This window comes from Chelon labrosus (assembly GCF_963514085.1).
Source record: "Chelon labrosus genome assembly, chromosome: 22".
In the NCBI taxonomy this organism is placed as follows: Eukaryota; Metazoa; Chordata; class Actinopteri; order Mugiliformes; family Mugilidae; genus Chelon; species Chelon labrosus.
In genome coordinates, this window is record NC_140355.1 from 16,666,655 (window position 1) to 16,688,290 (window position 21,636).

At 42.2% G+C, this 21,636-nt stretch overlaps 3 protein-coding genes across 4 annotated transcripts in view; 2 read left to right on the plus strand and 1 right to left on the minus strand.

The window, feature by feature from the left end:
• The first annotated feature begins 825 nt into the window (after positions 1–825).
• Positions 826–6,844, plus strand: LOC311508234 (guanine nucleotide-binding protein subunit alpha-11-like). The gene is made up of 7 exons (XM_084572931.1): positions 826–1,129; positions 3,300–3,484; positions 4,149–4,303; positions 4,420–4,548; positions 4,809–4,938; positions 5,049–5,202; positions 6,000–6,844. Exons 1-7 carry the CDS (start codon positions 1,009–1,011, stop codon positions 6,188–6,190), a joined length of 1,065 nt encoding a protein of 354 aa, XP_084429057.1. The 5' UTR covers positions 826–1,008; the 3' UTR covers positions 6,191–6,844.
• A 775-nt stretch (positions 6,845–7,619) lies between these two features.
• On the plus strand, positions 7,620–16,996 carry prune2 (prune homolog 2 with BCH domain). 2 transcript variants are annotated; one of them, XM_084572149.1, is made up of 11 exons: positions 7,620–7,747; positions 8,681–8,747; positions 8,837–9,037; positions 9,397–9,573; positions 11,312–11,414; positions 15,254–15,385; positions 15,558–15,644; positions 16,049–16,147; positions 16,263–16,301; positions 16,734–16,784; positions 16,898–16,996. In XM_084572149.1, the coding sequence occupies exons 2-11, from the start codon at positions 8,693–8,695 to the stop codon at positions 16,929–16,931; spliced, it is 978 nt and encodes a 325-aa protein (XP_084428275.1). In that variant the 5' UTR covers positions 7,620–7,747; positions 8,681–8,692; the 3' UTR covers positions 16,932–16,996. The 2 variants fall into 2 exon arrangements, with proteins under 2 accessions (XP_084428275.1, XP_084428276.1); XM_084572150.1 differs by lacking the exon at positions 7,620–7,747 and having other exon boundaries at positions 8,432–8,747.
• Positions 16,997–18,342: 1,346 nt separating this feature from the next.
• The window catches only part of LOC311507700 (proprotein convertase subtilisin/kexin type 5-like), a 30,966-nt gene continuing 27,672 nt past the window's right edge, over positions 18,343–21,636 (minus strand). Inside the window, 3 exon segments of the mRNA XM_084572148.1 lie at positions 18,343–18,843; positions 20,516–20,726; positions 21,094–21,191. Of these exon segments, the coding sequence (XP_084428274.1) occupies positions 18,353–18,843; positions 20,516–20,726; positions 21,094–21,191 (800 nt within the window). The 3' untranslated portion in view covers positions 18,343–18,352.

The following is a 21,636-nucleotide window of genomic DNA, read 5'->3' on the forward strand; positions in this document are numbered from 1 at the left end:
GCCTGCATTCCACTTATGGGAGGTCCTGCTATTATGCATGGAGGCGCATTGTCATGTCCCATTGAGACAGTTAATGGCAATGAGTCATCATCAACGTTAATAACACACCTGTACCTGCTACGTCAGTTTGTTTGCTGACAACAAGCACTCGGACGTGAAGTCTCTGTAACTGACGATTTAACAAAAAAAGTTTAGCGGTCACTTCATTGAGGATTTGTCAGAGCACCAGTGGTGGCCAATCAGATTCCAAGGAGGACCCGTGCCACATTACTAGCCCCGAGCCAAGTGGTCTAAGTTAAAAACACATTTTTCATTTGTGGTTATTGACCTTTTGCACAGGGCCCCTTGGCCTTGTGTCACGCATGACTGTGCGAGGTCAGAGGCTTCAGGGCAGGGGCCCCTTTGGCCTGGTCAGCAAGCAGCCTGTGATATGGTGAAAAGCATCTTAAGACATTAATGTGATAAACTGGCGGTAATGATGAGCAACACCGTCTCTAATCTCCAGGGTTACCTCAGATCGGGCTTTACTTAAAACTACTTAATTGAGCAATAATTTGCATTTTTATTTGCTGGATAATTGCTAAATCATTTTTGAAACCTCTTTAGTGACACTGATGCATTCAGGAGCCACATTGGTGTCACTTTTAAGCAGATATAAAAGCAGAGATGCTGCACCTGGCCGTCTTCCATCATGCACTCTGCCTAACAGTGGAGAAGGAGTTTAAATTCAGCTCATGAAGAGTATGGATGTGTAAGCAGATAAACAGGAGCAGTCCTCATAAACTAAGTGCCTTTCTGTGAGATGAGCCCGCCTCCTCTGCACTGCAGGAATGTGAAATGCACCTGAACTGGATCCTGCATGAGGAAGAATGAATGCACAAAGTCGCCAATCCACCTGTTCCGGGACAGAAGTTTCCCCTGGCAGGTTTGACAAAAATCAACATCCATTCATTTGACTAACAGCTGCGGAGTAGTTTAACGAACGGCAGCCGGTGAACTCTGACAATAATGGACGAGTGCTGCCTGTCTGGGGACGACTTGGAGAGACTGAGGATTCACCGAGAAATAGAGAGACAACTCCGCCGCGACAAGAGGGATTCTCATCGAGAGTTCAAGCTGCTGCTTCTAGGTGAGAGCTTAGCAATTAACCTCTACATGTTCACTCAGTGGAAATGATTGGAAATGATTAACCAACATGTCTGTGCCTTCTGAGAGAATAAAAAATCTGGCATCTGTTTAAAAACACACACACACACATTTAAGCAAAACGGCTAAAATTTGCATCTTAAATGTTGTTTAGTGGCTAACTGCCACTGTTAAACGGTTACCGTTTACAACGCTGTAAACACTGTTAAATTAAAACAACCGTTTTCAAGAAGAACTTCCTCCAACTTAAACTTTAAAATAAAATAAATAAATAAATAAAAACAGAAAAATTATGACATTTTGAATATTAACGCAAGAATACTTTACTTTTTTTTTTTTTTTTAATTACGGGTAAGTTGAGTTCAGTGCTACGTGCTAGCTTTAGCATTAGCATGCTAACATTTCCACAGCTCTTTACAGTCTATGCTAATTATTAGCATGTTCACTGTGGACCATAGACTGTATATGTATATGCTATTAGCAGCTAATAGCATATACAGTAAATGGCTAATAGGCTAAAGTCTAGCATGCTAAATTTAATAAGCTAATGTATGAGCCATGATTAAAAAAAAATAATAGCAACTTAAATTATTTGGTATTTGATTTAGTTTGACTGCTTGAAAGTTGTAATTTTACTTAAGTAATGTGACTATTGTTTAACGTTATGCTCATTTAGTATACAGATGTCATTAAAAACATATTTTTCTATGGAAACCCACTTATATTTATATATATATATAAAAAAAAAAAATCCTGTAAAATTCAGATTTTACACAATGACACTAAACTGATCTCTAACTTCCACGTTAACTTCATTCTGATGGGAACAGCAGAGTCTATATCCAGTTTCCTCGCGTGTATATATATATATCCCATTACCAAAACATCTCTCTCTAACAACCACAACAGGATGTAGTTCTCAATAATAACATGTCATCATTAAGGTTTGGTAGATTTCTTAATTTCTGAGCGCAGTGGAAGTTTATGGTGCAGTTTTTACCGTCCTAAATCGATGAACTCTGATACACCAGGTAAACCTGATAACCCCAGGAAACGGCAAAACTATCTGGATCGATAGATACCAAGGCTTTGGTATGTGTTCCTGTAGTTACACATTACTCTTTGCATTCTTCAAATAGTTGAAGCCGTGATAAGTGAACTTGATAACCACAGACAGTTTTTGTTCCTCATTCGCATGAAACGAGCTCTTTTTAGAAACAATAATTCTAATTGTATTAAAACTCAGGATTTGACTGGGGTTTTTGTTTGTTTGTTTTGTGTTTTTCTCTGTACTCTAACATGGACATGCAAATATCATCATGCTAGTTGAAAGTGTAGTGTGCAGCTCATAAAAGAAAATTTCATACGGGGGAAAATGATGAGAAAACTCTTCATGAAATAAGACGAAGCCGGATTTTTTATTTTTTTTTCCTGAACTATCAAAACAACCCTTATGAAAGCTTGATTGTTGGTCTTGTTGGAGACTCTGTTTAAAGGTCAGGCTTACTTTAAACTTCAGCTTGAGTTGTTTGGAGAACAATATCCTCCTGTAAAGGTCAGTGTAATCGTTAATATATTTAGGCATTTTAGGTGCTTAACTGACTCTTATCGAGATAATTTTACAACCGCGGGGCAGGAAGTGGCTCACCGTGGCGTTCAAGGACACATGGCTATTGACAGACGCACAAAGCCGCAGGAATCCAACACAAACCTTAAGCGGTCCAAAATAGTATGCAGCACATCTTTAATTCATGTTCTTTATGTAGCCTTTTTGATTTCCTTCCATCTGTTTTCAGGCTTTTTGTTTTCTTGAACCTGTATATGCTATTCAAAATCTGTGTAAGAGCATTAATAATGGGGTGAAACAAATGAGTGTTTGGCAGCTTGCATGCACCTGAAACCAAGGATGTATACACCCACACAGGAGGATCAACTATTATAAGCCACAAATCCTAACTTCTGAATTAAAATCTTGCACTCTGAAGAATGCAGCCTCTTTTTTGTTGCCAAAATCCTGTTTAGCGGCAGCTGATTGATGTTTAGATGATTTTTTATTTTTTTTTTTAGTGCGTGTCACAGATGTCCTATTTCTGGCATTGCTTTGATCTTATTCTATTTTTCATCCTACGGTCTCATTCATCTCATTTGCCCAGGGACTGGTGAAAGTGGGAAGAGCACTTTCATCAAACAGATGAGGATCATCCATGGCGCCGGATACAGTGAATCTGACAAGAGAGGCTTCACTCGGCTGGTGTTTCAGAACATCATCACAGCCATCCAGGCTCTGATCCAAGCCATGAAGACTCTAAAGATCGACTACATTGACGACAGTAACATTGTGAGAAGCCTTAGACACATTATCAAATAATATATAAAGCATCAGGAGCATGTTTTATGTTATATGCGTTTGTGAAGGTTATGAAAACTCGTAACAAGAGTCTGCAGTCATGCTAGCAGCTCTGCGTTCCCAAGTACAAAACCTTGAGCTAAATGCTAACATTAGCATGCTAACGTGCTTAGGAAGGTTATTAGTATGTTATGTCACATTTTAATTAGCTTGTTAGCTCGCAGTTTAACATGCAGTTCAGTTAAGTTTTATTTATATGGTGTCGAATCGGGATGGGAAGGAAAAGACTTCAGACTGAACCTGATAGGTCCCCCAACAATCTAGGCCTATAGCAGCATAAACTACTAAAGGATTTTAAATGTGGAAGTCATCTTTCTTACAAAAGAACTGGAGAATAATGAAATGTGGTAATGACGCTAGTAGTGGTAGTTTAAGTCCCAGATAAATTATTTTACGTATCAAATCGCATGCCAATCCACCCAGTTATTGTTTAACAGAAGATCCTTAAATCACTGACTGTACATAATTGCAACTGATCCAGTACACAGGATTCTCTGTAAATGGATGTCCGTAGAAGGAAAAAGTATAGTGTTGCATGCGTAGCCTACTGTTTTTTTTCCCCCCACAGCATGTTTAAACGCTTTGTTTGTGTCAGACCCGTGCAGAGAAACTGAGCGAGGTGGATTCAACCCAGGTGTCTACTCTGGAGCCCTGGCAGGCGGATGCCATTAAGAGAGTGTGGAATGACCACGGTGTTCAAAAGTGCTATGACCGCAGGAGGGAGTTCCAGCTGTCAGACTCTGCCAAATAGTAAGTCGTGTCGCATAATTCACATAAACCAAAGCTTTTTGCAGTGCATTATTTTGGATGGAGTGTGGATTTATGCTTGTAGAATTTAAATTGGCAATGCATTTTTATCTTTTCAGCTACCTGACTGACATGGACAGAATCGCAAGCCCAGGTTACATCCCCACCTTGCAGGACATCTTGAGGGTCAGGGTTCCCACCACAGGCATCATAGAATACCCCTTTGACTTTTCAAAAGCCATCTTCAGGTACAGTATTACTGTTATTTACCAGATCAGCGCAAATAGTAAAAACGGGCTGGCTATTAAGATTAAGATAAAGTCGTTTACTTGTAATGCGTCTGTGTTAAAAATTAGATGTTCTCATTGCCAGGCTAGCCGTTTCCCCTGATTTCAGTGTTTCTGCTAAGCTAAAGTTTCTGCTTTGCATTTATCTTAGACACTGGAGTGATATGAATGTGAATTAAAGTCATTTAGGGACATTTTATGTTTTAATCATGTGTCTGTAGGATGGTGGATGTGGGTGGCCAGCGTTCAGAAAGGAAGAAATGGATCCACTGTTTTGAGAACGTCACCTCCATCATATTCCTAGCTGCCCTCAGCGAGTATGACCAGGTCCTCTACGAGAGTGAGAATGATGTACGTTCAAAAAGGAGTACAGTTACTACGAGTAATCCATTTGGTATCGAGCTGAAAGAATATTTCGTATTCAGCCTTTTGTCTAACACTGTCCTCGTCTCCTCCGCCAGAATCGACTGAGCGAGAGCCTCGCCTTGTTCAAGACAATCCTCTCGTACGACTGGTTTCAAGAGTCCTCCACCATCCTCTTTCTGAACAAAACAGATCTGCTAGAAGAGAAAATCAAAGAGTCTCATTTGGCAACCTACTTCCCGGACTTTAAAGGTAGAGCATGCTGCTTCTTTTCTTTTCTGATCTGTGTGTTTTCGAACAGCATTTATAGCTGATTAATCCAGGACGTAACTGAAGAAACCCAGCACTTTGTAGATAGTGGACTTTCCAGGATCTGGTTGCCTAGGTGATCGCTTTATACATTTCCTATCCCACAGTGTTTTAGAGTAAAACGAACAGAACATAAGAATACTGGTGGACGAAGCTAGCTCTTTTTTCCAATCACCGCTCTCTATTTGACAAGAAATTACCATGAAGGTTTTTCCAAGGTTTTTCTTCTGTCTACAACTTGCCGAATTTCATTAAAATTCCTTGGTCTCCTGTCGCCACATCTAGTCGCTTCCTGTGTCTAATCCCTTGAGGTGGAATGTTTAAAATGTCTTGATTCTTTTCTACCCAACATGCTGCAACACTCTTAGCCCAAAGGCCCAGCTACTCTGCCTTCAGCCACCTAAGTACTTCTTCTTTTGGCATTACTGCTACATACTGCCATCCCCTACGTGTGCGGCTAATGTTGCTTACTTATTGTAGCCCCAGGTTCTATGAGTACATGGATGTTACTACATTGTGGTACTGGATGGGATCCAAGCTGTTGAATATGAGTCCTACTACATATGCCGATAGTAGTACATTGATAATAGTATCGGTATCCCTCAATGAAACTGCTTCCTGCTAACACCTCACAATAGGCTATTGTGTTTGTAATATTGTGAGTTGTAATTGCGTAAGTGATCTTATTGCCTCACAATACAAAGATTCCCGCTGATTGTGACCGCTTGAATCCCCCGCAGGGCCTCAGGGCGACGCGGAATCGGCAAAAAAGTTCATCATGAAAATGTACGTGGACCACCACGTCAACCGCCATAAGCCCCTCTACACTCACTACACCTGCGCCACGGACACGGAAAACATCCGCATCGTCTTCAAAGCGGTGAAAGACACGCTCTTCAGGGACAACCTTGATAAGTTCAACCTCGAATAATGGAGGGTTGTAGGACAATCGCGCTGATCACAATCTCACGCCGTAACACTTTTCGTGGACCTTTTCATCTGTTATGTGCTGCCAGCTTGTTCAAAACTATCAGACAATCAGGCAGCAGCGTCAGGTAAGACCGGTTTATCTCAGTGCTGTACCTGACAGTAGGTGCCGTATATTTTGCAACATCAGTTTATCATAGATGGTCAATAAGTATATTTCCTATGGCTATAGGAGAGAGATGGACACCTGGAGAGTCGGTTAATGGTTTTAAAAACCCGTTACAGATGTGTGCTTTTTACTACATTACTGTTTGACAGAGAATCGGCTAATGGTATCAGGCTGGTTTAACAAAGTCTTATCTAGGAAGAATGCCACCCACCCTGCCTTACAGCTCTGAGAGGAGGAAGTAAAAGGATAGCCTACAGAGAGCTGCAGTGCCTTAGTTTGTTTTTACTGGTGTAACGTTAATGTTTTTTAATGTCTGGAACAAGCGTGTAGCCTGTGAATTAATATTATTATTATTTTATTATCCTCCCCTTTGAATTTGTAATAACTTTGTACTATAAAACCCACATATGACGTGTGTTTCAACAACTTGAACTCTGCTGTTACTTTACTCAGAACTTTATTTTGACATTAAAAAAAAAAATGACTAAGGATTATGTTCAGAAATTCTTCATCCATGTCGTGATTCTGTGCAGCACTGATTAATCCAAGCCTGTTTTTAGACGCCTTCAGGTGTGGTCACACCGCGGTAGCAACCTTTGTACCAAACAATGGTGAATGCCTAAAGGTCTGACAGGCTCCGTCTTCCTGTCTTGGGGCCGAACACTGGAAAGTGAAAGGAGGCATTCAGCGAGGTTAGACCTGCAAACAGAACAATGCCCGTTTCCCCATGGAGGGAGACACTGTGGAGGTGCTATTGATTTAATCAGCTGCTTTTGTGGTTATTGGTTGCTTGTTTAAGGGTTGAAAAGTTCACGGCTAATGCAGAAAGAAACAGAGCTAGTTTTATAAGCAGTGGAATGGTAGGTATCAGGTGTTTGCTTTGGATCAGTCACTATATTCTTGCAGCTTGTGGTAAAGTTTGTTAATATCATCCGTGCATGAAGCTGGCAGTATACTCGTTTAAGTGTTATTGCTTTATTCCCCACTGAGGGTTAATAAAACCACGTAGCTGCACAGTCAGCCTCACAAATCTACTATCAGGCATTAATAGCAGTCCCACACTACTTATGGGTAGTAATAACTCCTACACAGGCGGTACATGCGGTTTATCCCCTCCAGTCGACGATAATGACACACTAACGCCCCCGCCTATATGCTCGTTCGGTTTCACTGCCCGAGGAAGCTGCTGTGCAGAGAGCTGTCAGAGCAGGTGATCGCCCTTATTTGGTAACGGCCCAGATCATGTGACCACAAAATGGTGGAAGCTGTGAGCTGTTTGTAAGCTGAGCATCTCCACCGAGAGAGGCTGGGAGCAGGAAACAGGCAGGGAACTCGGAAGTACACCCATGCTCTGAGACGCAGGAGGACAGAGATTCCCGAGCCCCAGCAGTGGTGAGTAGATGGCTTTTATTTGGTGAAGATAAAAAGAAGAGAAAGAGGGATATGTTCTTTTTTTTTTTCCTCCCTTCTTTACAGCCAGCAGACAGGAAGCTAGGGTGAGGGAGGGGCTGCTGTCATCAGCACTGTGGATCTGAGCTCAGCATCCTCCATGAAGGATGCACACAACATGATATATATATTTTATTATTATTCAGTAATATAGCATCTTGTATCAGTGTGTTTATCTGTGTGTGTGTGAACTGTCAGCATAATAGTCATCTCCACTGTACAATATGTCAGCCATTCAGCGTTTTTTTTTTCCTCTTGCAGCTGCTAATGCAATCACATTTCCACTCTGTTCCAAAGAAAACCTCCGCCAAAAAATAAACAAGGATGTTTCTTTTTCGTGCGACTGAGCGCACGTGACTCACTGTGAATTTGCATCCCTGCTCCAATCTGTGCTCGGGCGAGCGTGCAGTCGTTGCATTTGAATCAGCACTAGAGAAAAGGCAGCGAGGAGGGGGGGACGAGCTTGTCATGATGTAACACGCTCCCCCCTCCTCCTCCTTCTCCTCTCCAACCCACCACTCATCATCCTCCCCCTCCTCCACTTTGAATGGGAGGATTATTCATAGGGAAAGATGACCTTTAACCTTAAAATCTCTTTCATTTCCCTTCTCTCATTTTCTTCCCCTAGCCTTCTTACTCCTCTTGTCTTTACCCTTGATCACTATAGAAATCAAATAGACAACTTGAGTCAATACATGTGCTAAAACACGCTTGTGTCTTTTATAGAACGACTGATTGCTGGATTATTGACACCAGCATTAACTGGTTTTCAAAATAAAAGCACCACATGTGGCAGATTACGAGACACTCTGGGTAGTTTTCAGGTGTTGTTCTAATAGAAGTGTCCCTTAAATAAGTGTAATAATCCATTCTCAGGTCCTCCTGCGTATGGACCTGCCATCAGAGAGCAAAATGAACTCTGACGGGGGCGAAGGCAGACCAGGTAAGTCTGAATCCAACGCTCTAAACACCTAAAAGGCCCATCATGATCCAAGAAAGTGACACATGCTCTTTTTGTTTCTTTTTTTCTAGTCCCTCCTACCTCTCTACCCCTGCAAGGAGGCGGCACTCAGAGAAAGAAGCTATCTGCCCCTCGTATCAGCCTGTCACTGGACCAGAGCGAGGACGACTTGGGGGAGACGCCAGATGATCTGGACATCAACGTCGACGACCTCGACACTCCAGACGAGGGGGATTACCTTGACTACACAGACCATGAAATGGACTGGGATGGTGGGTCAGTCAGTTTGACGCCCACAAAAAATGTGATTGTGATGAAATTTTAAACAACAAAAACTTTGCACTGGAGTGTTTGTCTGTATAATATAAAACTGAAATGTTCTGTGGTTTAATTCTCCAAATCCCTGAGGTTCCCATGAATTGAAGTCCTTTCCTGGTTAGACATTTTGATTTATCACTATGGAAAAGCACAGGTATTGATTGTGGGGGCGAGATTAATGACTGAGTTTCATTTAGCTGCTTTAGTTTCGGGGTCCTGCTGCCGAGACACGTCAACAAAGCATCATGAATGTTATTGGTATTTGTGTGAAAGAGGCCTACAACCAGGTTTTTTTTTTTTTTTTTCATATCAGATCCGAGTGCAGCCAATAGGAGCGGGACAAGCGAGTCCTACAATACGATCCCCACATACACTGCTGAGGAGGAGCGCCAGGACGGCAAGCTGTGGAGGACGGTCGTCATTGGGGAGCAGGAGCACCGCATCAACATGAAGATCATTGAGCCTTACATGAGAGTCATCTCCCATGGAGGTGAGGATTAAACACTGGCTGCGTTTACTGAAGGAAACATTTCCTTCTTAGTCACCTTCCTTATTATTCTGCCCTGAATGCAGTCGAGCAACTCTGAGTAAATTAGGGAACTGATTTGCCCTGGATTTCGTCTTGTAGGCAAACCTGAATTTCTTCTTGAAGGAATGCTCCTGAGGCTGTGTGCATGCTGAAATGTAGACCCAAGAACTCCTTTTACTGTCTTTTACTTTTACTTTTTTTTTTGCATTTTGCTAAATAATTTATTGCCTGTAAGTCTCATATTCTATACTGTCTGAAAAAAAATGCAGGAAAAGACACTGCCCTTTGAAGTGTAGATGGAAATACATATATTATTTCTTCTGTTCAGCCTGGCTAGTTTGAGGCTTTCACTATCTGAATTGGACAAATCAAGCCTCACGTTGGCTTCAGCAGAGTGCTCTGTGGGAGGACTATTGCTTTTGTTGTCAATTATGAATGAATCTTTTGAAAGCCAGTGCAAAATGAAGAAAGAAACATGAAAGGGGGCAATCCTATCCCAGCTCCTACCTACAATCCTCTTGCTGAGACAAAGAAAAAACTAACTTTTCTGCAAAAGCAATCTTTTCAGTTTCCAGTAATCTATTCAGGTAATACCAGGAAGCCTGAACATCATGTTATAGCCAGTATCTCTGGTCTTCTGTATCACAATCAGCCGTTGTTTTTTGAGCTGCCACTTCTCATCGAACAAGACGTCTCCTTTTTTTTAAAATTTTTTTTGTTGAAATGCCTCATCTTATCTTTGGCGGAAGACTCCTCAAAAATGAGGAAATACAGGCTGTAGTGGGAACCAGCACGTGAGGTTTGCATCGTACATATTTATGCCCAGTTGTCAGACGTCCTCTGCGGGTTTGCAAAAAAATAGGGTGAAAAATTGGCAGCGTGGCCTCTTGTCAATAAATGTACTCTGTGTGTGTTTAATGGAGGGTGGCTAATGAGATCCAGAACAACCCGCTACAAGCATGCAAACATGATCAATTAAATGGCATAAGGGGTCACTCAAAGGAAAATTATGAGTATTTTTGAGTGTGGGCACTCTCCTCCTCCATCATCATCAAAACACTCAGGCTGCAACAGTTATTTTTTGCCATATGTACAAACTAAAATACAAAAAAATAATGTATTTTTTGCGTAAAAGCGGTCTTTCATGCTCATCGTAGCCTACTGCATTAAAGTTTTAGGTGGAATCTGCACACTTTAAAGTTAGACCAGACACTTGAGATCAACAGCAGGGGCCCCATCTCTCTCTGTCCTCTCTGCAAGGCCATTTTAAAACCTCACCCCGATAAGCCCGTGGCTCATGTGAGCGCTGACCATGTACCATTACGAGTGGAAATCTGACCCTTAACCACGGCAGGCTGAGCCTTCCCCACTGTGCCCAGCGACGCCGGCTTAAGTGAAACGCAGCCGTCCCAACGAACACAGAGAACGCCTGTCACCGAAAAGTCAATATCACAAGCTCTGTCATTTAGATAAAAGACCTTCTGTCTGAGTGTCACCAAATCTGGTGATGAATGGGACTGGTGCATAAAAGGAAATTACATTAATCTGCAGAGTAGTGAGAGGAAACAGGGCCAGACAAAAGAATCACAGTTTTCCAGATAAATGGTACAAAAAAAAAGAAAATAAGAGAGCAATCTCATTCGCACTCACAAAAGAGCAAAATCAAGTTGACTCTTACTACTTTGTGTTTTTCATCCAGGCTACTATGGCAACGGTGGGAATGCCATCATAGTGTTTGCTGCATGTTTCCTGCCCGACAGTGACCGAGAGGACTACCATGAAATAATGGAGAACCTCTTCCTGTAAGTATTTAACTGCAATAACTTCCAACTAGTCAGTCATTTATCTTTTAAACGGGTCTTCTACACATTACTCATTCACCTTTTTATCAAAGACATGTTGTTCATTTGCTTTTTGGCCTAAATGATTACGATGATCAGCCCTTCCACCACTGGTTCACAGCAGAAATAACAAAAATAACATTATTTAAATCCTTCTTTAAAGCTATAAGCTTGGACAAAGCGGCACTTTTAGCTAACGTCGACATTCTTTCATGCTTGACAATGCTGATGTTTAGCAGATGTAATGTTTAACATGTTCCCCGTCTTAGTCTTCTAACATTTGCCTATTAGTACTAAACGCAAAGCAGCTGAGAGGAATGTTTTTCACTGGCACTATTTGACTTCAATAATGCATTTTTATTTAAAACCATAAATGTGATCGTGATCCTTGTGATCACCAAAGTAAGAGGGATTTATCCTCATATGAACGTTTGTAGCAGCCTGCTCAGTAGATGAAAGGTTGAAATTTATTCCTTCTCTATCGTCTGGGGACCGTGGATTCATTTACAACCGTGGCTCCCAACAGTAATCATAACGTAAGCAGTTTTTTCATTGACAAGTTTCTTTAGATCAGAACAGAAGCTTCATGTTACCTACAGTACAGATGAAACATACCAAAAATACCTAAATATTATTAGCAGATTCCTTAAGTAATGAAAAGAGTTTTTCAAACTTCAATCAACAGAGCTTAAAGTGGAGAGATTCCTGCGACTGACATGCAATGCAAAGCAAGTATTTACATTCCCAGCCTTATTTGCTTAAAATTAATCTAAATTACTTTTTTTTTATGCAGTACATTTGCATTTAGTGTTACACCAATCAGGCATATGGACACGGGCCTTCTGAGGTTAGGGGCCTCTGTGGATCATCCCACAGATACTTGATCAGTTTGGGATCTAGTGAATTTGGAGGCCAGGTCAACACCTTGTGCTGTTCTTCATGTTTTTTTTTTAGTTCTTCCTAAACCATTTTTGTGTGTGTGTCTGTGTCAGGCTGCATCCTGCTGGGGATGGCTGCTGCCATCAAGGAGTGTCATTGCTATGGGGTGGGGGTGCCTGGTCTGGTCTAGGTGGGTGCTACATGTCTAAGTAACATCCACATGAATGAATGCCAGGTCCAAAAGTTTCCCAGCAGAACATTGACTCGTCACAAGATGGTCAATGTTATTCAATTCTACGGTCATAATGTTGTGGCTGATCTGTGTTAACATGTCAAGCTAAGATGGTTACATCCGTATGTTAACATTGAACATACCGATTTAAGCTTTTCGGCAAAACTCTTTGCTCTAGTTATGCATATTTTATTGTCTAGTTCCATATCAGGTTAAAACTAAAGGGAGACCACTGACACCATGTTATTCTCAGAGCGTATTTAGGAAATCGTGGATGCTACGTCATTATTTAAGCACCAGAAAAAAGAGGCAGAAATAAAGTCATGGTGAAGCTTGTTTGCTGATACTTCCTGTGCTGAAATCTCCAGTGTTGTGGCGGCACAGTTGCATTTCATGCCTGGACAGTGTGGTCGGGATCCCACAGGCTGTTCTGTGAAAGATATTGAGTAAGCTGGCATATCCGAGAGTTTTGGATAGAAATGAAAGGAGGTAAACCGTAGTGTCTGCACTTTCTGATGCCAGATGGCTTGAGGTCTGAATCTCTGCGAGGAGGAGTAACCGTAGCTGGGCGGTGAACGGTATGCCGTTTGTCAGCGGGAGATGATCACAATAGTCACGAAACAAGAGTGGATCAGCGGTGTAAGCTGGAGAATGACATTTGATCACGAGGAGCCAAAGTCGGTGAAGTTGTTGAGAAAACTAGCCGAGGACATTGTCAACTTTATTTCCAGAGGAAGTGACAAAGTTCCCTGCCGACCGAGAAGGAAAGAGAGCAGGAGGCGGGGACTTGGGGGGGAGAAATGAAGAAGAGATAACAATTTAGTTGGGTTCAAATTGAGAGAATTGGATTTTGGTAAGGTAGACGTCTGATCTAGCTTCAGAGATTGATGCAAAGTAGGAAAGAGGAAGAAATTCAAAGCAAAACAGCTCCTCCATGAAGAAACATTTATACCTATTTCTCGTAGCTGACATCAGAGGAGTGAAATTTTTAAAAAGCTGCTAGTTTTTTCAAATTCTGGGTAAGACTTGTCTCCTATTTCCTCATATATTTTGGCATTCAGTTGCTTCTGTATTTCACCATTTTGACACGTGATGTCGGAGACTTAAGTTGTGAAGTTAGTTTCTGCAAGAAGCCTGAAGTTGCTACGCTTTAATGCAGTTATTTTGAATTCATATTTGTTTTTAGTTGTTAAAAACGACAAAATTATCGTCCAAGTTCATCCATACACATGCTAAATGTTAGCATTTGCCATTACCTGTATTCCTCATCTCTAGCAGTACATTTTTTTTCCGGATCCTACTAAAATAGGTGTTGAATAGTCTAGACTGAAATGTCTTCACTCCTAATAACTTCAGTAATTCCTTTCTCACTGTAGAGATTGGCATGAAATTAGCATAAAACATTCATGATTGACTTTAATTTCAATTAACAGACGAATCTACTTGGTGAACTTGTTAAATATTAAACCTGGTAATCATCAACATGTTGTTCATTGTCATTTTGAGCTTGTTAGCATACTAATCATAGCATTTAGCTTAAAACACCGCTACCGCTGCGCAAAAATACAGCGCAGGAATGGCTCTAGACACCATCTTGTTGAATTTCGGCATGTTAAGGGTCTGTGGCGAGTATACAATACAATTTATAACATTTGGGTCGTTAAAGACGAGAATTATGTACAGTATATTAAAAAATGACGTCATAATCATGTTTGGGGTCATGCTGTACTCTGCAGACAGTCACATTGTCTGTAAGTGACGTGCACTCCTTTCCTGGAGTAACTGAACTTTCCTAACCTTGAACGGGAACTACTGTTTTTTACAAGCTGGACCTTATTTCTGGCATAAAATATGATCGTTTACTCACCCATATAACTTTGGTGTCGTTCAGACGATATTTAGATCCGCGTATATCCATATACTGGGAGTGACTGGGGCACCCAAACGCAGCCTCTAAATAACGCATTATCTGCCGCGAAACTCGTTTATTTCACCAATATTTTGTTATGTTACGCTAGTGCTATTATTGTTATTATTGAGTCCAGAGTTACCTGTTGTCTATTCATGGACGTGCAGAGGTTTGTTGTTCTTTGGCCAGCTGTTCCTCTCTCTGCCTCCGCATCCTCCTTTCAACGAGCTCCTCATCCGTATACTCTGGCTCAAAACGGTAAGGACGTCCATCATAAACAAAGTCGTCGTCCACAACCTCAGAATCGGAAAAATATTCAGCCATGTTGCAAAAAACTAGTAGTAGCAAATTACAGGTAAACAAGCCGACCGTCGTGGGTGCGCACAACGCTCAGAGATGACATCATCCAGGTCAGAGGTTAGTAGGTCAATCTACAGACCCCGGATGATGATAACGGGTAACTCCAGACTCCACGGGCAATAGCACTAGCGTATCATAACAAAATATTGGTGAAATGAACGAGTTTCACGGCAGATAATGCGTTATTTAGAGGCTGCGTTTCGGTGCCCCATTCACTCCCACTATATGGATACGCGGATCTACAAATGACACAAAAGTTATGTGGGTGAGTAAACGATTGTATTTTATGCCAGAAATAAGATCCAGGTTGTAAAAAACAGTAGTTCCCCTTTAAGGTTAGGAAAGTTCAGTTATTCCAGGAAAGGAGTGCACGTCACTCTGAAGTGATATAATCATGACTGTGCGTGTGTATTTCTTCAGCTACGTGATCAGCACACTGGAGCTGATGGTGGCGGAGGACTATATGATCGTATATCTGAACGGCGCCACGCCCCACAGAAGAATGCCCGGCCTCGGCTGGCTGAAGAAGTGCTATCAGATGATTGACAGAAGGTCTGTCTGGTTCACTTGCATCTCTTGTGTGATACTACTTTGGTCTTGTGAGAGCTGACGCCGGCGTCGCATGGCTGAATGAGTCAAAGCACCTCTCAAGAACGACGGTGATAACGAACGCCAGTGCTGACAAGACGTTGTCTAATGCGTGAAAACATTGTGTTGTCTGCAGGCTCAGGAAGAATTTGAAATCCTTCATTATCCTTCATCCGTCATGGTTTATCAGGACCATTCTCGCCATTACCAAGCCGTTCATCAGGTAAAAAAAAAAACAAAAAAAACTGTCCCGCTTTTATTTGCCTCATTTATCGCTCAGCCCACTTCAGCTACTTCATCTACTGCAATGACATTTTGGACTTTAATGGTCCTTAGAGATGTGGTTCTGAATCAATCAATGCTAACGAGCCAATATTATCATTTAAACAAGCTAAACTATGGTTCTGTAAAGGGTAGACATGATACCTAATTAACACTGAACTGTTAGCACTCGGCAGCTAGCATGGCTGTTAGTCTTCTGTTGTCACCTTTTGAAAGAAAAGTACTTACTATTAGTGTTTTCCTCTGATGTCAGGAATGTTCCTGTCACCATGCTTTCCTCATGTGTGCACTTACGTAAACATGTGTCTGTCAGTTTTTACTGTGAACATGTTTCTCTTGGTACAGCGCCAAGTTCAGCAGTAAGATAAAGTACGTGAACAGCCTGGACGAGCTGCAGGAATTCATCCCAATGGACTGCATCCAGATCCCAGAGTGCATCATTAAGTGAGTTCCCTCAAAGCCCCTAAACACAACACCCCCCCCCCCATCTCTTTCAAGCCCGAGTCGTCTTTTTAAATGACTTCATATTCCACTTGTCATTTTGAACTCTCACCTACAGACTCGACAAGGAACTGAAGGAGGCAGCGGAGAACTCAAAGTAAGCATCGATTCTCCTGCCTCTCATTACTTCCTGTGTGGAGGCAGCGGCCCCTGCCTCAGTTTTATCCTTGGCTGGAGCGCTCATTTATCAGATGGCTCACTTTTAGATCACAGCGACTCCTCTGCTGGATGGAGACCAATTGGATTTGGCTATGGTTGCAATTACAGGGGAGAGAGACGGGGAAAAAGTTGCTAAAGATGCTAAATGCATCGCTTTCATCTCATTTATCATTACAGTAAAATAAATGAGCCGGTCCTTTTAGCATGGTGATCTATTACACTGATAATAAATGTAGAAATGAAGCTGCATGCACTAATCACCGGCTGACTAATTGTGATCTGAATCATAAGTTGCACGCGTCTTCAAATTCACTGCTAACCAGTGAATTACAGCTTTAACATACTCTCCGATATTTTCTTTTCATTCAAGAATGAATAGCTTTCTGCAGGGATCTGAGCCAACGGCAGCAAGCAGAACAGAGTAAGTCCTTTAAGTTCACACACGGAAGACAGATGGCCTTGTGTCAGCAGTCTGTCACCTATACATAAACACACACTTCTTAACGTCTCTGCTTTCTGTCTTCATCTCTGCAGCAGACCAGACGCAGCCGGTGCCAGCGGCTCTTAAACCCGAACATCCTAAAACGGACCTCGATGTTCAGACGGTGTATTGAACTGCGGCAGCTGGAAACTAGAGGCTCGTGGAGCTGTAGTGTGTGTGTGTTTTTCTGTGTGTGTGTGTGTGTGTGTCAGTGTTTGTCAATTAGACACTGGATATGAAACAACCAACAATAGTACCACTCAGATCTCATTCTTTCTGGCTGCTGTAGCATCTACTTTACCTTTACACCTTCAATCTAGAGAACTATTATAGCCGAGCGTGATGCTTGGCGGCGTCCACAGAGTAGCATCATCGTTCACTTTAGGGCAGAAAATGCAATTACACACCAGACTGTGCACTGCGCAAATCCATTTGTAGAGTCTATAGTGTTGTGTGCATGAGAAGCAATAATATCACCCTTTACCAGTTACACAGTCTCAGCGATTCTGGCGAAGAGGCGACTTGTTTGTCAACAATCTACAGTAAAAGCACAAGGTGTGGACTAAATAGCCTTGTGCCATAGATGACCAACTTTCATTTAAGCCATCTGAACCTTTGTCTTTTAAAACTGGACAATAAACCCATAGATATTTTCACTTTAGAGTCGACTTGAAACCACAGAAGATTAAATTAAACATGAGAGGAGGCTGTCGGTGCAGTGTGACGGCGCATATTCGTAGCCGCGTGTGCATCTTTCTGTCGATACAGGAAGAAGAAACCTCAGATGAAAAAAATAATAATGACGGGATCTATGTAAAGCACATCTTATCTATGTGTGTGTCCGCACGCATGTGTGTGTGTGTGTATTTGTGCATGTCCCCTCATTAGATAACTGATGGTCCTCGTACCGGTGAGCCTTTAATGGTGTATTGAGGATGTGCAAAGGGAAAAAAAAAAAAATGGATCACTGTTTAGTAACTCAATAAAAATGGATGTAAAGTCTGAGCGGTGGTTTCAGTCGTGTCTCAACTTTAATTGTTTCGCCCCCCTCGAAGTCAGATAGGTCATTACTTTTGTTGTAATGAATCTTTATCAAGATTTTATTTGAACAGAACACATTTTTAAATTAAAATCAATAAATATAAGAAACCAAACTTTAAAATGCAACACTACAACTAGAAGAGATGATTAATGAAAGAGTCAAAACTATGTCACATACATGGGAACTCCAAACAAAGTCTAGAAAATGAAGCTTAAATATGCGAAACATGGATTATTTTTTTTCTGCAGCACATTTCATTTTGTGAATGAACAGTAAGTTGTAAGATGCAGCTCTCTATAAATAGCTTCTCATGTCTGATTTGGTTTAGCTCATTCATTGAAGGATAAATGGGTCTGTCCCTCAGGGCAGTCAGATAAACGGCACAGAGGGAAGGAATGAAAGGAGGGGAGAGAGAAGAATCCAGAGGAAAGTGGAACAAATGTTTCTGTAGAGGAGTTTTTGCGATTCACCGGAACGTGTAGCTCTCATCGTCGTACTCCAGCTCGTCCTCATTGTCCTCTCCCAGCTGTCCGTAGCGGAACTTCCTGTACACCGTGCCATCCTGTCCCATGTAAACAATGTCCTCATCTTCATCGTCGTCGTCGTCGTCGTCATCCTTATTCCCCGGGCTGCGCTTGCTCATGTCGACCAGCTGAGCCTCCTGGAAGCGGCCCCCGGAGGAGCTGGCCCGGCCGCCGTGGGCCGCAGAGGAAGCGGAGCTGTAGCCGCCGTGTCTGCTGCCGCCTCCGAATCCCCCGCCGGAGCCCAGCTTCTCGTAGCCGCGGGGAGGGAGGTCCGAGGGCGTTCGTTTGGACCGGGAGCGCTTGATGAGGAAGGCGACGGCCACCAGCGCCAGCACCAGCAGGATGCAGGCGATGATAAAGACAGTCAGGTTACCTCTGGCCTCCTCTTCCTCCTCGTTCCTAAATGCCAAGTTGGTGCTGAGGATGCACTCTCCTGCAGAGAGAAACACATGCACTCGTCAGGAAGCATCAGTAGGGACAATTTTACACATGAACTTCAGTTTTTTGGAATAAAAGATGCTGAGCCCATCAAAACTACAAAATAATGTGGAAAAAGCCTTGAAAACTAAACAGCAGCTTCAAGCTCTTCTTCTGCTCAGATAAACATGATACTCTCTGGATTGAATCATCCGCCCAAACCATTAATAAATGCATTAGAGGATACCCAGTTCTTTGAAAAGTCAACAGTAAATGCTTGTGTACGTATGAACCCAGATAACTACGTCTCCCTAGGTTCTTCTACAGCAAGACATTTCCAATCAAAGCTTTTAACAAAAGTGACGATAAAACTGCAGCGTTCGTCGGTCAGCCTGAAGTTTTGGGGTCGTTTTCGGATGCGTTCGACAACCGTGGCACCAGTTTTTGTTTATTACTGCAGCAGCAAAGCGTTTTTTGAATCTTCCATCGCTCTTATCCATGGCCAGAGGCGTATGGCTGTAGAATGGCAAAATTACAAACGCATGATTTTTTCACATACGTGAAATAACTATGGTGGAGTTCAGTCGCGTTAATTTGAAGAAAAAGATGATATAACTACAATGAATGGGGAGCACGCTTTTAAAATAAACCTATGATGCTAAAGCAGTGATTCCCAATCTGGGGTACGCGTACCCCCAGGGGTACGCAAAAGAGTTGATTCTGAACTCAGCCTGATTACATTTTGAAACTGAAAAAACAGAGAACGGGTTGTTTTCTCATTTTCTGATTCTCCACCTAAATGAAAAATCAAAAGATAATGTTAACAGCTAGATTGTAGGACAACTGGCTTTGAAGCAATGTATCAGTTTGCTGCTAACGTAGCTAGCGCTAGTCACCAAATAAGAAAGATGCCGATTCCCTGAAATGTCTGTGACTGGTGAGCAAGTGCAAATCTCCTGATGATATAGCTATACTCGCTACAGTTATTTACCCCCCAGAAACAAGCAAATGTCGTTCAACAATTCTGATAACTTTCTGTCATTTGAGCTGTCAACTAGGTCGCCCGGCTAACCGCAAAAAAATGGATAAACGGCTAAAACGGATAGATTGCCCTTCCAGAGAGAGCTCAACTGCTACCACCAGTCCGCCCACAAGCGAAGATGCACCTCAACTTCCATATCTAACTTTGACCGGGATGCTAGAAGCAGTGCAGATGTGGCTAGCGAAGCTGCTAGCATAGCCACGGACAGCGATGAGGAGTCTGAAGTGCGTGAGAGTAGGGGGTACATGGCTGGAGGTCAAATGTCTGAAAAGTTTGGGAGCCACTGTGCTAAAGAAAGTAGCATGTGAGTTGAATTAAATGCAAGTTAATGGTGTAAAAAAGCCGCTTTTCACAAAATATTGACTTATTGCAGCTTCTCAAATGTGAGAAAACGCATCTTGTTAAAATAATTGAAATATTTTGGGCTTTTTAGACTGATGGTCGGACAAAATATTACTTTGGAATCACAGAAATTACAAGAATATCTTTCTTATTTCTTTTCATTCTGGTGTTTTATGGCCCATTTAAGGATTAATCGTCCTCTGTAACCAACAGATGAATCGAAAATGAGGAGAAATTGTTGCAGCATCTGTGTTCCCAGCAAAATACTGGATGTGATCCACACACAGATGAGTTTGATCATCACCTCGAGTCTCTGTGCAGTTGCAGCAGTCCTGCTGCTGTGCCGCGACCACCTCCTCCTCCCCCTCCTCGTCGTCTTCGTGGCGGCAACAAAGCAGACATCGGCCTCCAGCTTCTAAGATGGCCTGATCGGGACACGCGGTGCAGTTGGACGGCCCGGGCCCTCGGCACTCCTCGCAGGAGCTGTCGCAGTCTTCGCAAGCGTAGCCTGAACCCTGATGCGGGACAGGATGGAGGACTGTTAAAAAAGCTACAGTAGTTTTTTTTTTTTTTTTTGGCGAAACTTTTTAAAAATGTCGTCAATTAACATGCATCCACCTGTCCGACAGTTCCAATCAGCTGCCTCAAAGCACGACCCAGAAGATTTATTTAAAAAATGTGACCCATTAATATTTTTTCACTCTGCTCTTTGAGGTTTCTCCTGGTGCAGTAATAAGTCAGTCTGAATTACATTATGTGATACCTGGGGCCAAAACATTAGTAGTAATTATTTTGGTGAAGGATAGGGTAAGTTTTTTTTTTTTTTTTTTTTTAATAAAAAGTTAATATTTGTGAAATTAAAGCCCAGAAAAGTGTTGTTACCTTTACCACAGGATGCTGGTCTTTATCACACATGGACTCACACCTGCCGTCTGACAGCAGCAGGTGGCCGGGGTAGCACGAGTCACAGGAAACTTTCTCTGCGGAAACACGACAACTTTAAAGAGAAATCTGGTGATATTCTTATATAAGCTCACCAAAAATGAAGTAACACTACTGACATGTATCACCAGCGTAGCCACCAATCAGCCACAACATTAAAACCACTGACAGGAGAAGTAAATAACATTGACCATCTTGTGACAATACAATGTTCTGCTGGGAAACATTTGGACCTGGCATTCATTCATGTGGATGTTAGTTAGACATGTAGCACCCACCTAGACCATACCAGACACCCCCACCCCATAGCAATGACACTCCTTGCAGCCTGACACAGGTACACACACAAAAACGGTTTAAGAACAACTAAAAAAAAATATCACAAGGTGTTGAGGTGGTTCAGACCTATAAGTATCTGGGTCTACATCTGCATCACAAACTAGACTGGTCGGCTAACATAGACTCAAAATACAAAAAAGGTCA

Excerpts from the sequence above, each read along its gene's own strand:
- prune2 (XM_084572149.1), top strand. The coding sequence starts at position 8,693 with ATGGACCTGCCATCAGAGAGCAAAATGAACTCTGACGGGGGCGAAGGC. Across the intron at positions 15,386-15,557 it reads TATCAGATGATTGACAGAAG|GCTCAGGAAGAATTTGAAAT; the intron begins GTCTGTCTGGTT and ends TGTTGTCTGCAG. Across the intron at positions 16,785-16,897 it reads ACGGCAGCAAGCAGAACAGA|CAGACCAGACGCAGCCGGTG; the intron begins GTAAGTCCTTTA and ends TCATCTCTGCAG.
- LOC311508234 (XM_084572931.1), top strand. The coding sequence starts at position 1,009 with ATGGACGAGTGCTGCCTGTCTGGGGACGACTTGGAGAGACTGAGGATT. Across the intron at positions 1,130-3,299 it reads GTTCAAGCTGCTGCTTCTAG|GGACTGGTGAAAGTGGGAAG; the intron begins GTGAGAGCTTAG and ends TCATTTGCCCAG. Across the intron at positions 4,939-5,048 it reads TCTACGAGAGTGAGAATGAT|AATCGACTGAGCGAGAGCCT; the intron begins GTACGTTCAAAA and ends CTCCTCCGCCAG.